Consider the following 15,496-nt stretch of genomic DNA (forward strand, 5'->3'; position numbering starts at 1 on the left):
TTACAGCCTGACGTTGCGTATCAGGGATGCTGTTGAGCAGACTTGCCTGCTCACTAGCTCATTTTTTTATGTATTGAAGAGGCATAACTTAATAAAACATAATCACTATGTCTGCCTTGCAGACATCTTGTGTGCACGGTTCATGTCTGCTGCTGTAGAAGTTGACTAAGGTATTTATAAGGGTACCATGTCTTCTCTTGCAGGCTGGAAGAGACAAGTATGAGCCCACTGCTACATCAGAGCATGGCGCAAAGAAGAAAAAGGGGAAGAAGGAGAGGGACATGGATGAGCTTAAAAAGGAAGTCTCAATGGTAAGAGCGTAGGGCGTGACAAGGGCAGGTTTAAGGATGTTCACTACCCCAAAGCCCTGTGCCTCGTGTGATGAAAAGAGCTGGTGTGCTGACAGCATGGTGTGAGTGAAGGCACTGGTCTCCCTTCTAGTCCCTTCTGTCTCCAAGCCAGGCATGCTGCAAGTGTTTCAGCATCAAGATGACCATGCAGTAGGCCCTGAAAACATCACTTCTCAAAAGGCACTTGACTCAGCACCCAAGTATCTCCCTGCCTGTGTTACCCGTAGCACAGTGTAGCTGCTTTTCCTCATCCAGGCAAGCACTGTCTGGATAGCAGCATTGCAGGCTTTATTGTGCTGTCATGTGAGTGAGACTGCTGTCTTCATTCCAGCTGAGGAGCCGAGTCTGCACAGCTCCCTTTACTGCTGGCCTCTGCTCAGACTGAGCTCAGTATTACTCCTTCTAATCATGTCTGAGGCCGTGGTGAGTGTCTCCCATCTCCATCTGAGTGCTGGGTGATGCTATACTTCTGTCTGAGCATCATCTGGGTCTTGTCTCCTTGAAGATGATGCAGGTTTTGTTTCTGTGCTGCGGATTTGAGTTAGGACTTTTCAAATGTTTTGCCCCTTTGTTGGGGAGAGGGGATACTGAAGCTTGCTCCAAGATGATGTTTCATGCTCAGTTAGTGATGTTAATGTAAAGCATCTGCTCCCTCCAGTGCAACGTTGTAAGCAAGGCACTGCTCTGTACCACCATGATCCAACTGAGAAATAGCTCAGCTGTGAAAAGGATCTGCTCTGGGGGAAGAAGCAGTGCTTAAGCTGACAGCATTACTTCAAAATGTGTGAAATTACAGGGTTAATCTTCTGTACATTCTTACCTTCCTTCCCAACTCCTTTCCTTTACCCTCTTCCCTCACCCTCTCAAAAAAAAAAATCTCCAAAACCCCTGAGTTTTCACAGAATCTGCTGGGGGCATAAAGTCTGCACTGAGATGTAGTCAGAATTGTTTAAAAAGCTGTCGTGTCATACCCAAATAGTCACAAGGACAGGAAAGATGAGAATGCTCTGAGTTGTGGGATGAGGTTGAGATTCTTTCGCAGAGAAGATGAACTGGAGTCTTGCTATCTCACCAAACTGTTACAGGCAGGAAACCTGGGGTGGAAGGTGGAACTGCTGAGCTCTTGCTGATCAGTCTTGCAGGGACAACGATCTCTTCCCCTCACCCCCAACCATTTCTTGTCTTTCAGGATGACCACAAGCTCAGCCTTGATGAACTTCATCGTAAATATGGAACAGACTTGAATCGGGTAGGTAGACTTTGCTTTTCCTCTCTCCTTGCCCTGATCTGGAAAGGAACAGTCTCACCTCAGAGCATTTCACAAAGGGAGATCTGGGTGTTCTGTGGGGTTTGGGGGTTCTTTGTTTGATTTCCTCCCCTAGTTTCCCAAGCTCACACATACTTCTCTTTGCCCTCCCACTGTACAGCCTGACTGTAGTACTTGAGTGACTTTGTTGGAAACAAAGTGACTTATCTGACTCGGAATTGTCCCAAGGTCAAGTTGATTCTTGGATTTATTTTTTTTCCCGAGGAGCTTGTAAGAAAGGCAATGTTTGTTATGCTGCAGATAGTCTGATGAGCTAACATGAGCCCAGAGACATAATGATGGCTAGTAGCTGTTAAAATCTTACCCTTTTATAGCAAAAGGTGTGTAAATATCCCAGCTAACATCAAAGTACAGTGCAGAAGCACTGCAGTGGTTTAGCACCTTTGCTCTTGTTAGCTTTGCTTAATGCAGGTTTTTTTTTCATGATTGTATATAGCAACAAGTCTGCTTTTACTATGAAACAGCACAGAGGCTTGAGTGTTTTGTCAGAGACCTTGGCTTCTGAAAGCTGAACTTCCTGGAAGGCCAAAGTGTCATTGTCTTTATGGCCCCTTTCACTTGTTCCGTAATTGGATAGGATGGATTGCACTGAGCTGTTCCTCAGAGCTCAAAGTCTGCTGCTTCTCCTGCCCTTCTTCAGTGCTTGTAGCCCCATGGCCAGCAGGCTCCTCAAGTAGCATCCATCATTCTGTAGCTCCTCTTTTGTCACTCAGCTTTTGCATCCTGCACGTGTGCTGCAGAGCCCTGGCAGCTGCAGAGATCTCCTTTACCTCTTAGCATCTCCTTGTTGCTGTGGGACAATGTGAACAAACTCAGAGCTACCTTCCCCGGTCAGTCTTGCCACAAGGCCTATAAAAGGAATCTCTCCTCTAGGGTTTGACTCCTGCACGTGCAGCTGAGATTTTGGCTCGTGATGGTCCAAATTCCCTCACGCCCCCACCCACCACTCCTGAATGGGTCAAGTTCTGTCGGCAACTGTTCGGAGGCTTCTCGCTCCTGCTGTGGATTGGTGCTATTCTGTGTTTTCTGGCTTACGGCATACAAAGTGTGTTGGAGGAGCCCAACAATGATAATGTAAGTAAAAATGTCTGGTTTACCTCAAAGGCAGGCTAGGCAGCCTGTTTAGCTCAAGGCAGTTTAACTTCCTCTCGGCATGCGGTCCAGAACCTTTTCGCATATGGGAAATACAGCGTGTGAGCTTACTGTGTGTCTTGGAGTGCTTCCACGTAATGAAACTAACAGCCGACTACCTTTGTCATGTTAATGACACTAGCTGGTGGACTTTGTGTACAGAATATACTGCTTTGTAATGGGGCGCTTAAATACCAAGCCATTTATCTGGACAAACCTTGAAACCTTTCGGGCAAATTGTCCTCTGACTCACTTTCTCTGCTCTTTGTAGCTGTACCTGGGTGTTGTGTTGGCAGCTGTGGTTATCATTACTGGCTGTTTCTCTTATTACCAAGAAGCAAAAAGTTCCAAGATCATGGAGTCCTTCAAGAACATGGTGCCTCAGGTATGGAAAACCTCATTTCCTTCATCTGCCAAGCTCTTAATTTCAAGGCGTCTATGAGACTCCTTCCTCTTTATGTTCTAACTATGCTAATAGGCCAGGGCAGTTCCTGGCACCCTGTGCCTTCCACCGGCTTATTAACATTCATGGTACACTTTCTCGGTAGTCTGGGGAGTTCAGTAACTGGTGTGATAAGCACTAAAACTCGGATTCCTTCACAGACTGTCTCTGTTGTACCTAACCATCGGACTGTCACCTTGGCAACAAAGAGCTTTTAAGAAAAATAGCTGGTTTTGTTTTCTCGATATTAAATAGCATACGTATTGGAGATAAACATCTTGGTACAAGTAGAAACATTGTAGAACCACAGCACAACTATTTTAAGATACTCAGATCTTTTGAGCCCCTTAAGAGCTGCTTTTGACTTAAGTTGCTTCTTAACTGTCTTTCAGCAAGCTCTTGTGGTCAGAAATGGTGAGAAGATCAGCATAAATGCTGAAGGTGTTGTAGTTGGAGATCTAGTGGAGGTGAAAGGAGGAGACCGAATTCCAGCTGACCTTCGGATCATATCTGCGCATGGTTGCAAGGTACAGCAGGGGCGGGACAAGCTGAACACTGCATTGTGAAGGAGGAAAAATTAGTTTGGTTTCAAAGAATATCTTCTATGCTGTGAGTGGGTGGTGGAGTGGGGAGTGGAAGGGGGGGATGCCTAATGTTTTATCTGCTTTTGGTTGCTGAAGGCATCTGCTTGCTTGTGCATGACAAAGTATTCTCTCCTCTGTAGGTGGATAATTCCTCACTTACTGGTGAATCAGAGCCTCAGACCAGATCTCCAGACTTCTCCAACGAGAACCCACTGGAGACCAGGAATATTGCCTTCTTTTCCACCAACTGTGTGGAAGGTATGCAACCCTCCTGCTTCCCTAAAGGATTAACAAAGCTAGGGATTGAACTGCCTAGGGAAGCAGTGCAAATAATGCATGAGCTTGGTGTATTAGTTGGTAGCCCGCTCCTCCCACGGAAGAGCAGGCTGGAAGTTCCCAGCAAAGGCTTTCCCCGTTCCAACTGCAATACTGTCCAATGGGCAAATAACACTAGTTATTTTTCTTTCTTGCTCCTCCTAGAGGAGCAGCTGTGCTGTGTGTCTTCGAGCGTGGCTGCCTCACGACAGCAGTGTTACAGTGCAGATAACACAATGTCACCTAAGGTGGTTAGGCAGAGCTGTAAGAAATAGTACAACCGCTGCAGAAAGCAGGAATTTCAAACATCCCTGGCAGAACTTCCTGTTGCAGCTCTGAGTATGGTGGTTAGGTACTTTATGCTGAAACCCAGAGCATCTTTTCCACACCCACAGGGTGTCAAGGTGTGGCTGTTCGATGGCAGTGCACAGTTCTGCGTGACTCCTATTGGATCCTCTCCTGACGGATTCTCGCCAGCAGACTGTCCCTTGCTCTTTCCCACCCTCCCCCCCAAAAAAAAACCAACAGAGCAAAACTGAAGGTTATTCTTGACCTTTCTCAAGAGCGTTGTGGAGAGAAAAATGGGCCTCCTCTTAAAGGAGGGAAGAGGACACTCTGCTTCTTGAAGCTGGCTCCCTCTTAATTCCCTGCAATTAGCACGTGATTCCTTGGGATAGAAGGGAGAGGGCATACAGGTTGATCAGTCACATGAGAATCCTGTGCAGCACTTACCTTCATTTTTTTTTTTCTTGTGCTGCTAGAGAGTGGGGAAAAAAAGCTGCAGTGGGAGACTTTGGCTATTGGAATATCAACCCTGCATTGTTGTTTTGCTAAACTCTAGGACAGGCTGAACAAACTCAGTTTAGCATGTTTTGGGAAGGGTTTTTGTCTTCTAAAACCCGTCTCTTTTCTAGGCACTGCTCGAGGCATTGTCATTAACACCGGGGATCGCACTGTGATGGGCCGTATTGCCAGTCTGGCTTCTGGACTGGAAGGGGGAAAAACTCCAATTGCCATGGAGATCGAGCACTTTATCCACCTTATCACTGGAGTGGCTGTGTTCCTGGGTGTCTCCTTTTTCATCCTTTCACTCATCCTTGAATACACCTGGCTGGAGGCTGTAATCTTCCTCATCGGGATCATTGTTGCCAATGTCCCTGAGGGGCTGCTTGCAACAGTCACAGTGAGTGAAGTTTGGGGAGCGGGGGAAAAGATTGAATGAGTTGCGTCTGTGGCTCTTAAGGAAGTGGGGAGCTTTGTGCTCAGTGTGTATTCAGAGGTGAAGGCGCTCTGGTCAGCCTGTAGGGCTAGGCTTTATCCATTTGGTGCGTTTGGACTAGTTGTCCGGATGGATGTTAAGTTCTTCAGCTGGGTATCTAATAAAGGTGGGCCTCTAAGCTAGGCCTGCACAGAGGCTTGGCGTCGTAGAACTGAAGTGAGCAAGACGAGGAGTTCTGGATTTGTGTTGCCGTTTTCTGTGGCAAGAAGAGGCCGCCTTGTTACAACTGCTCAGGGTTTCTACGCCCACATGCACATCAGCCTCTTCAACCCTGAAGGGCTGGCAGAGCGTCCAGCAAGCTTCAGTCTAGTCCCAGCTTTTGATCTGGGACCTGGCAGGTGTTCTTGTAAGTTCGGTTTCCTGGAGTGACAGCAGGAGTATCTAGGTGTGATCAGCTGTGTAGAGGATGGTGGTGGATGGGGCTAGGGCCTTCCGTGCAGCCTTAGAAAGCAGAGCAGCAACTGGGCCAGGGAATCAACAGTTGGGAGCTGGAACCAGATGAGAGCCTCTGGCAAGAAAGGCTAGCAGGGGCTGTTCAATTCCTACATCCATAAGTTGCAGCGCTATCACCAGGGCTATTCTGGGCCTTGTCACATGTAGCCTGCCTCCAACTATTTTGAGAGTTCCTGTGATTAGGGAACTGCAGCTTAACTAAAATGTTAATCTGGGGCAGGTTATTTCCTTCCCAATGCACTGAGAATCGGGGCACTGAAGCCTTGAGAGTCCTTTCCTAGAGGTTTTGCATGAGGAAAATGTCGTTTAAACCTAGAAGCTGGGCCTGAATGTTGCTGTTTAGTTTTCACTGGCAGAGTGATCATGGAATTAAGGAACCACTGCAGGGCACCTAGGCTGGTTGTCACTCCATGCTCACAGTGAGTTGGGTAGCTGTGTGGTAGTGCACAAGCGTGTCTAACCAGTCGTCTTCTTCCTTGTTTCCAGGTATGTCTGACACTAACAGCCAAGCGTATGGCTCGTAAGAACTGCTTGGTGAAGAACCTGGAAGCTGTGGAAACCCTGGGCTCCACATCCACTATCTGTTCTGACAAAACAGGCACTCTGACCCAGAATCGCATGACGGTTGCGCACATGTGGTTTGACAATCAGATTCATGAGGCCGATACTACAGAGAACCAGAGTGGTAAGACCATCTCTTTGTGTCTGAGGCATTTCGTTAAAAAATGGCTTTTTCTGGGGCTTTCTGTAAACCTGTACTTTTAAGAACCCACGTTTCTAGCTCTCCAGCCCAAGTGAAGCTCACAGTGCGAGGGCTTCTCACACATGATCTACAATGAGCATTGAAAGACTTGAGGTGACACGTGGAGAGCTTTGCACTGTACCGCAGTTCCGGTTAATCTTTAAAACACCGTACAGGCTGCCTTTACTCAGAACTCCATTGGGATTTGAGCCTCTTGAATGTTCAGCCCCTTATGTTTGTCCTGTACATAGAAGTGTTTGCTGCTCTGTACTTCAGAGCACCTGATTGTTTTTGCCAAAATGCATCTGATGCAATTGCCCCGTCTGAAGTCTGCTGAAAGGGTGGACAGCAGAGGGTGTTGATCCTGGTAGTAACTTACTTGAGACTGACCACAAATGGAAATTTCCCACATTGGACTCTGTCTGCCCTTGAACAGGGGTTTTCCCAGAACATCCTGGTTGCGTTTGCAGGGCGGGAGCAGTGACTGAAGTGACTGTAGGGCTTCATCAGGAAGTTTCTTCTAGATAATAATAAGAATCTGAAATCTGTGTGCTGTGCAGTTGAGAGGTACTTACTTCTCCAGAACTGTTCAGTAAGACCAAATTCAGGGATTTCCTAGTTGTCTTTTGCCTTGTGAAATGTTCTGCGTGCCACGCATTATTAACATACTTTTCCCAGAGATGCTGCTACCCCCAACCACTCCAAAACATTGTCCTTGTCTGAACCACTTCAAGAAGAGCAAAGCAGCTTTTTAGTCTTTAAAATTAATGTGAAATAACAAGCAATAAATGAAGTGTTATTTGGAAGCACTGGGTTTTGGCCTGGCGATGGTTGGCTTGGCTGCAGTAGAAATAAACCTAGAAGGTTTCACCTCATGGAAAGCAGATTAGCTTATCAGTTAACTGTCTGTGCAGTTCCTCTCCCTTGAAGCCAACTTAAGAGCCAGCATGGGAGAAGCAGTCTCCTTCTTTGAGTTGTTCTTTCAGGAGCTATTTCATCCATTTCCTGGGTGATGGATAAAGTGAGACAACCTTGAGGTGGAACCCAGCATCCCTTACTCAAGCCTGTGGGATTTTGAGTTTATGTGATTGTTGTTGTTGTTGTTAGGGGGCTTTCTGACATTCTTCCTCTGCTTTCAGGTGCTTCCTTTGACAAGAGCTCAGCTACTTGGAGTGCTTTGTCCAGAGTTGCAGGTCTCTGCAACCGTGCTGTTTTTCAGGCCAACCAGGATAACGTACCAATTCTTAAGGTGAGTTCAGAAACGAAATGACTGTCCTGTTCTCTACCACCACCCTTCCGTAATGGTAGTGAGACTGTCCTATGGGTCATGAGAACCTGCAAAGTAGAGGTTTCTGCCACTCCTAATGTCTTCTGCAGTGTAGCACTTTTGTTGGAGCTGGGACTGCGAAGATATTTCCCACAGCAGACTCCCTGCCATCCACCAGCATCTGCAGCCGCCCTGGGAGGTCAGATACTTCGGGCTGGCCTAGGAAAGACCAGCAGGCTTTCCTGGGCCCTTCTCAATATCTGGCTGTTCCAAGAATCGCCATCTCGGGCATTAAAAGCTTTAATTCCACACTTAAAAGCTACAAACACATGGTTGTGCAAGCAGTAGACACCAGAGCTGGGGGAGCAGCAGTCGTGGGAGACTGTTTGTCTTCAGCCAGCCTGTTCTCACTGACGTATCTTGGCTTTCAGCTTGTGCTGGTTCAGCGCTGGTGCGAATGCCGGCCCAGCATCAATTCAGATTCCTGCTTCTGAACTGTGACCCAGCCAGGGCTGAAATTAACTGTACAGTGCTTGTAATCTGTCAAATATTAGTCATGTTGCTTAGTAAACTACTTCCCAAGGGTGCTCTGGTAATAGAAATAATGGAACACACTATTTTTCTCTAGCACTTCTCTGACTACATCTTAGGTTAAAAAACATGACCTGAAGTTCAAGAGCTGGAGTTCTTTCCGTCTAAGGAAGAGTTGGGAGGGCGCAGTTTTGAAAAGTCTTCAGATACTAAAAAGCAGTATAAAAATGGGAGGGGGGGGAATCTCAAGGACAGAGGCCAGAAGGGGAAGAAATACTCAGTTTAAATTGCAGCAAAGGAAGATGAGGCAGGATACTGAGCGCACACATAACTCCAGGGCTGAGAACCCTCATCTGCAACCTCTACCAGTGCTCACCTTACGGGAGAGGAGGCATGGACAGATTAAGTCTTCTCTGCCAGAGGCTTGATAGGCTGATGATACACCGGGCTGGGAGAGCACATGCAGGTGTTCCTGTGTGCACGTCATCAGTCTTCATCTCGCGTTTGCTGCTCCTCATGACAAGCAACTTAGAGCAGTGGTCAGAGTTTACCCTCCAGCCTCTTTCTGTGCCTGCACCTGGTTATCTGACTTTCTGTGCCCTTTAAAAGATAGGGCACTGTCTTGAGTTTGGCACCAGAAGATTTCTGTGCTCTCAGGCTGGGAGGCCTGGCATTCTGGAATGCAGTATTTGTCAGTTCTGGGCAATAGAATTATTCTTTCCGTTCGTATCATTTTATGAAGAACCTGAGATGAATATGCCTTTTTTTTTTTTTTGACGTAATCTGCTCCTCTGTGGTGAGCTTGCTGGGATGTACACTTTGATAGCTGTCTCTTTCCTCAGAGAGCAGTGGCAGGAGACGCCTCTGAGTCTGCGCTTCTGAAATGCATTGAATTGTGCTGTGGCTCTGTCAAGGAGATGAGAGATAGATATCCCAAAGTGGTGGAAATACCATTTAACTCTACCAACAAGTACCAGGTAAGCACATGTCCTCCTGAGGGACAGCTGCTGTGTGAAGAAGCACTCATGTACATTTGCACGCAGTGTGCCTCAGAACTTGCTTTGGCCCCAGAATCTTGCCTAGCCTAGCTTGTAGACTGCTCAAGGCTATAAATGTAAGTTAATGGACCATGTGTAGTTATACTGTGTAAGAGCTTCTGGAGCTGCCTTGACACTGTGGTGTCGGTTGCTGAGAAGACCAGACATGCTTCCTGCCTGTGCAGCAGTAGTGCTTGGAGAATGGAAGAACTTAAATCTGGAAACAGGAATGAACTGCTGGGACGTGACCTTAATGGGTGGAAGTGGAGACAGAAAGGGCCATTGCGACATCTGTGGTTATATGTTGATGTTACAGAACATGTAGTAACTCTGTAGTTTGTGAACCTCTTTAAAGTGGGGATAAATGAAAACTAGAGCAGAATATCACAAACTGTCCTGAGCTACTGTAGTCACAAGGCACCAACTGGTGGTGATTACTCATGACCCTCATGCTGCGTGTCCATGAAATGCTTTCGTTTCTTCCACCCTAGCTGTCTATCCACAAAAACGCAAATCCCTCAGAATCCCGTTACTTGCTGGTGATGAAGGGAGCTCCAGAGAGGATCCTGGATCGCTGCAGCACCATTCTTATTCATGGCAAAGAGCATCCGCTGGATGAGGAAATGAAAGATGCTTTTCAGAACGCCTACCTTGAGTTGGGAGGCCTTGGGGAGAGAGTGTTAGGTAAGGAAAAGCAGCTTTAATAAATTGGAAAAGATTTGTCCCTCGTGCAGAGCCCCCCCAGATGAAGTGGCGGGTTGTACTCTGTTCCTGCAGTGTAATCATGGTGTTGAGTCAAGGTCACTCCAGCAGTTGGTATAGGAACAGCCCTGCCTTTAGCCTTTAATCTAAAAGGCAGCCTGCAGGGTCTCGTCTTGCCCAGCAGCTGCGTTGCCCGGATCAAACTGAAGCAAAGCATTTGGGACCTTCAGTCTCCACCGAGGCCACGTGGTGTGTTAGACTTGCTCTGCTGCATGTGAACCAGGCTGTGTCTGGGCACCTAGCAACAGCTATTAGTTATCAGCATACAAGCGTGACTCCTGCCTCAGCAGCCCTGGCTGAACCTCTGGCGCTGCCCTGTTATTCTTGTGTAGCCGCTCGCAGAAGCGATAACCGTTCGCGCTCTCTGCCTCCTGGTATGCAGGAACAGAGTAAACGTGGGTTTGTGTTGCAGGATTCTGTCACTTGGCTCTGCCCGACGAACAGTTCCCCGAAGGCTTCCAGTTTGATACAGACGATGTGAACTTCCCTGTCGACAAGCTCTGCTTTGTAGGACTGATGTCTATGATCGACCCTCCTCGTGCTGCCGTGCCAGATGCTGTTGGCAAATGCAGAAGCGCTGGGATCAAGGTAGCTTATTCCTAGGTTGGAAATATACCTGTAGATATAAAGGGCGTCCCTTACTCTGTGTTGCTGTAATGCGAGTGAGTAAAGAGAAGTATTGATCAGGATTTAACTCGTACTGCTACGGGCTTAATTTCTCCGTTAAATAGAAGTGATTGCATGTTAATGGACTGAAAATGAGTTAGACATCAGACTGCTGGGGCACTGGCAGGCACTGATGGCCTAGTGTCCCAAAGCATGTGATTTGGCTCAGGGATGTTCTGCATGTCCCACAGTACTGACTGAGATGAGAGAACGAAGCACACGCTGGAAACGGAACTGGATCTGTTGACTCAGGATTAATGATTTTCTTTGTCTTCCATCCACCTCAATCCCCTGTGTATCAGTAACAGGTTACTGCCTGTATCTTGGGCTTGCTCTGTGCCAGGGCTCACAAACAGAACAAAAGCCACGTGGCTTTTTCAGTCTCAAGGGACGCTGTCTTTTGGGCAGCATTGCTGTGCGGTACAGGCAAGGCTTTCATGGCAGTCTGTTTGCATTTCAGGTTATCATGGTTACCGGAGACCATCCGATCACAGCCAAAGCCATTGCCAAGGGTGTCGGCATCATCTCCGAGGGCAATGAAACAGTAGAAGATATTGCTGCTCGACTCAACATTCCTGTCAGCCAGGTCAACCCTAGGTACTGACTGGTGGGGAAGGCTGGAGCTGTTCACAGAATTAAGCTTGCCTCTCTCCTTGCCTTGGATAATCCTTCAGCATCAATCCCTAGACATGAAAAGCTTGGTATCTGCTTAGCTCAGCATGCTGTGGTGCTCCAGTGTATATCATGAGTCATGTGAAGAATGCACAAGGCTGTCTTGAACGACATGTCTTTTGGGAGCTAACTTCCCCCACCCCCAGCTGAGCTTTTCCCCTGCCTGCTTCACGTCGCTGCACAAGCACCGTGTACTGGCCCAATGCAGCAGGCAGGAAGAAGGATCTAAAGTGGTGCGGGGGAGGGAGGTGGCTGTTTGGGGACTGCTTTGAGCAATGCTGCTGCAGACCCTGAAACCACATACTCCTGTGACTCTGGGTCTTTATAAATGGAGGCTAGCCCCCAACATGTACTCAGCCACGCATATTTAGTAAGGTAGCTTACAGGTTCATGGGAAAACTGGCAAAAGAGTCACAATCCAGGCTGAGGAGGCTGTCAAAATTAAACTGTTTAGTTGGTTTATACTCTTTAGAGAAAAGAGCTGAAACACCACCTATAAACTTGATCACTCAAAGCCCAGTTCTGTCCTTCTTGCTCTCAAACTCTCTTCTGGCTCTGACTGCAGGTGGGTAGAGGGGACAGGGCTTGGGCTGGGTAGATGATTTGACACTAGTCAGTAGCTATAAGCAGAATGAATGAGAAAATGGAATTCCTTCCTCTTAGGGGTTAATGTTTGCTTCCGTGGCCTAGTACAGAACCGAGGCATCCTCAGAAGATGTGCTTTGGCGTAAGCGGGCTGTTTGCAGAATGGCTGGGCTGTCTGCATTGCTTAGCTTGACCCAGCCTGTGTTTGGGCTGGAGGGCAGCCACGTAGCTTGTGAACTGTGAATAGAGACACCCTGTGGCATGAAATTGCTTGGGGAAGAGGAGTATCGTGGCTGAATTCTTCTCCTTCCCCTTTTTTGTTTGAGGGTAACTTCACATCCTGGCAGTGCAGGCTGGGGATCGCCGGGCTGTGCGACTGAGCAGGTCAGCCGCTGGCTGTAAGGGTGGGGAGGGAATCTCCCTGTCGCAACTGGGTGATGTCACCAGCTGCATGGATACTCTCCTAGACCTATAAGGGATGGAATGCTGGGTTAGAGAGGTGGTATTTTGCTCTAGCCTGCAGGGTACCAAACCAGTCTAAATATAACGTCGCATGCTTTTGTTGCTGAAGAGTGTGAAATAGTCTGAAGTGGCATAGCGTGAGCTGTCTGTCTCTCTGCAGGGCCACACGTAGATCATCAGCCAGTTGCAAAAAGGACTGCCTGCAGAAGGCCACATCCTCTCTAGTGATGTTGGAAGCTAACTGCCTGAGCCAGGGCTTCCTTTCTGGCAGAGAGGCCAAGAGCCGTGGAAACATTTAGTCTTTGCCTCGATGCATTTTTAAATAGCTGTAGAAATAATTAGTCTGGTCGTGGGGTTTTGGTCCATTGCTTGGTGCTGTCTTGTCTTTTTCTTGGTGTTCCCCATCTACCTTTTTAAATTGGGAGCATCAAGCCTCTGGGCAGAGGCTGTGTGGGTGAGTGTTTAGCCACAGCAGGAGTTGCTCTTTCACTGTTTTGTCGGGCAAGCGCAGCTAATAAGAAACTGAAGTTAAAATTGCGATGTAAACCATTATGTTGTCTCTTGGTTGCAGGGATGCCAAAGCTTGTGTTGTTCATGGCTCAGATCTGAAGGACATGACTAGTGAGCAACTGGATGACATCCTGATTCATCACACAGAGATCGTCTTTGCCAGGACATCTCCTCAGCAGAAGCTTATAATTGTGGAAGGCTGTCAGCGACAGGTAAAGAGAGGGAGCCCAAGGATTTCGTGTTGGAGAAATCCCCAGGAATATGTGTAAACTACCAACCAGTGCTGCCTTCTGAAGAGGCAGGGCTTAGTCTCCTCAGTGCCCTCACGTAGAGGCTGGGCTAGATTTCAGTCTGTTGGCAGCTGCTGATGTATTGAGAGCAGGCTGACATAAATGTAAGGGTCTTGCAGGAAAGCATCCTCAGTTTGTACTGAGGCTTTCATCTAATCCTAGGATGTTCGTTAATACACTTAATTCCTACATGCTCTGGAATTCCTTTAGAGAGGAGGGTTCAACATGTTTATATGTTGTCCAGCATCCCGTTTGGAGAGGGCAGCATAGTTTTCTGATCAGAACGGGGAAAGGGGTGAGGGGAGGAGAGACGGAGGTCTCTCTCCAGCAAACTGAAATAGCTTTTTCTGCTTCATCTTCTGAAAGAGATAGAAAAGCTTTTCTGCCCCAAACCTCTTATGTGAGAATTTCGGTCTTTCTGTCCCTCTCTCTGACTAGGGTGCCATTGTAGCTGTCACCGGTGATGGTGTGAATGATTCCCCAGCCCTGAAGAAGGCTGACATTGGTGTTGCTATGGGTATTGCTGGCTCAGACGTCTCCAAGCAGGCAGCTGACATGATTCTGCTGGATGATAACTTTGCCTCCATTGTCACTGGGGTTGAAGAAGGTGAGTTTATAACTGGTGCGCAGCCGTGGCAAAGTGGCGTGCTTCAGCAGTGTTACTGTTTCGTTCTGAAACAGAGGTGTCTGGAGGGCTCTCCTTTGTCTAAGTTTGTCTCTATGACAAGTGTTTTCAAGGGTGGTGGCACTTCTCCCTTTCCATGGAACCAGCACGACCCTTTGGCATGGGTAGCTGTAGGAAGCAGCCGAGTAATAAAAGCTACTTTTATCCTTTTGCCTAACACTGACCTACAGTCATCTTTGCCAGCTGAGTCTGACGCATTTTCCTCCCTGATGGAGCAATAGCTCTCAAACAGGAGCAGAATGGGGGTATGTCCAGGGGCTCCTGACCAACCTTCAGGAACTGGGGCTTGGCATCGTACTGGCATGCAGTGACCCTGATTGCAGTGGCCAAAAATACTACTCTGTATAGGTGATGCCATGCATGGAGCACACGGTCTCGCCTTTACGTGCAAGAGAGCTCTGAATTCAGTCTGCTGCGCTTGTGTTTTGCCTTTTGGCGTCACCACTGAAGCTGCCTGTGAGCTACTTGGCTGCCTTCTGCTGCTGAGAGTGACATTGTTCTCCCTTCCTCACCCCAGGGCGTCTGATCTTTGATAACCTGAAGAAGTCTATTGCTTACACCTTGACCAGTAACATTCCTGAAATCACGCCGTTCCTGATCTTCATCATTGCGAACATACCCCTTCCACTGGGAACAGTCACCATCCTCTGCATTGACTTGGGCACTGACATGGTGAATATTGGGGCTTTTCTGGCTCAGGAAGGAACGTGGGGTGTTAGGCACTCTAAAGAAAGGACAGGTGGAAGGAAAATGCTTAACCACTGTTTTCTATAGTGTTCTGATTTTAAACTAAGTGACCATTTGATACTCCCTGTCTCGTGTCTCTGAGTCTGAGGATACGTCAGTTCCTTGTAAGGACAGACTGGGGGTGGGGGAGGGGGTAAGGTCCTTCCCAAATATTACAGCTAGGGCTTTTGGGCAGTGCTGTGGAATTTTCAGGCTGAAAACAGTACAGTGGAAAATGGAAACGGTTCTTCCACTTCCAAAGGTCCCTGCTATTTCCCTGGCATATGAGCAAGCAGAGAGCGACATCATGAAGAGGCAGCCCAGAAACCCCAAGACGGACAAGCTGGTGAACGAGCGGCTGATCAGCATGGCCTACGGGCAGATCGGTAAGCGGGTCTGTTTTCTCTGGCACCGATCTGAACTCAGTGGTAGTGGATGTTACACACCATCCGGAGTCACCAGCTGTTCTGCTTGTGTTGGTAGGGTTGTGAGGTTTGGGCTGTGCGAACCAGAACCTCGGGCTGTTAAGAACTTGCTGTGATTCTGCCCCCGTGGCACATAACGGTGGCTTGTGCAGCTTGATCCATTGAATCGCCTTCGCAGTAATTTTGTTTAATTGCATAGCACTGTAGAGGAGCTGGCTGACAACCAGCTCTCCTCTGGTTCAGACTCGTTCAGCA

General features: G+C 47.9%; 1 protein-coding gene across 1 annotated transcript in view; it reads left to right on the forward strand.

Moving 5' to 3' along the window:
- Positions 1-208: 208 nt before the first annotated feature.
- The window catches only part of LOC104508023 (sodium/potassium-transporting ATPase subunit alpha-1), an 18,772-nt gene continuing 3,484 nt past the window's right edge, over positions 209-15,496 (forward strand). Inside the window, exons 1-17 of the mRNA XM_010149492.1 lie at positions 209-311; positions 1,540-1,599; positions 2,551-2,751; positions 3,080-3,193; positions 3,643-3,777; positions 3,975-4,092; positions 5,064-5,332; positions 6,368-6,566; positions 7,763-7,872; positions 9,264-9,398; positions 9,950-10,142; positions 10,633-10,808; positions 11,347-11,483; positions 13,177-13,327; positions 13,844-14,012; positions 14,608-14,762; positions 15,079-15,202. Coding sequence (XP_010147794.1) covers positions 282-311; positions 1,540-1,599; positions 2,551-2,751; positions 3,080-3,193; positions 3,643-3,777; positions 3,975-4,092; positions 5,064-5,332; positions 6,368-6,566; positions 7,763-7,872; positions 9,264-9,398; positions 9,950-10,142; positions 10,633-10,808; positions 11,347-11,483; positions 13,177-13,327; positions 13,844-14,012; positions 14,608-14,762; positions 15,079-15,202 — 2,476 coding nt within the window. The 5' untranslated portion in view covers positions 209-281. The remainder of the gene's footprint in view (positions 312-1,539; positions 1,600-2,550; positions 2,752-3,079; positions 3,194-3,642; positions 3,778-3,974; positions 4,093-5,063; positions 5,333-6,367; positions 6,567-7,762; positions 7,873-9,263; positions 9,399-9,949; positions 10,143-10,632; positions 10,809-11,346; positions 11,484-13,176; positions 13,328-13,843; positions 14,013-14,607; positions 14,763-15,078; positions 15,203-15,496) is intronic.

The sequence above is a fragment of the Eurypyga helias genome, unplaced genomic scaffold (genome assembly GCF_000690775.1).
Source record: "Eurypyga helias isolate BGI_N326 unplaced genomic scaffold, ASM69077v1 scaffold32653, whole genome shotgun sequence".
Taxonomy (NCBI): domain Eukaryota; kingdom Metazoa; phylum Chordata; class Aves; order Eurypygiformes; family Eurypygidae; genus Eurypyga; species Eurypyga helias.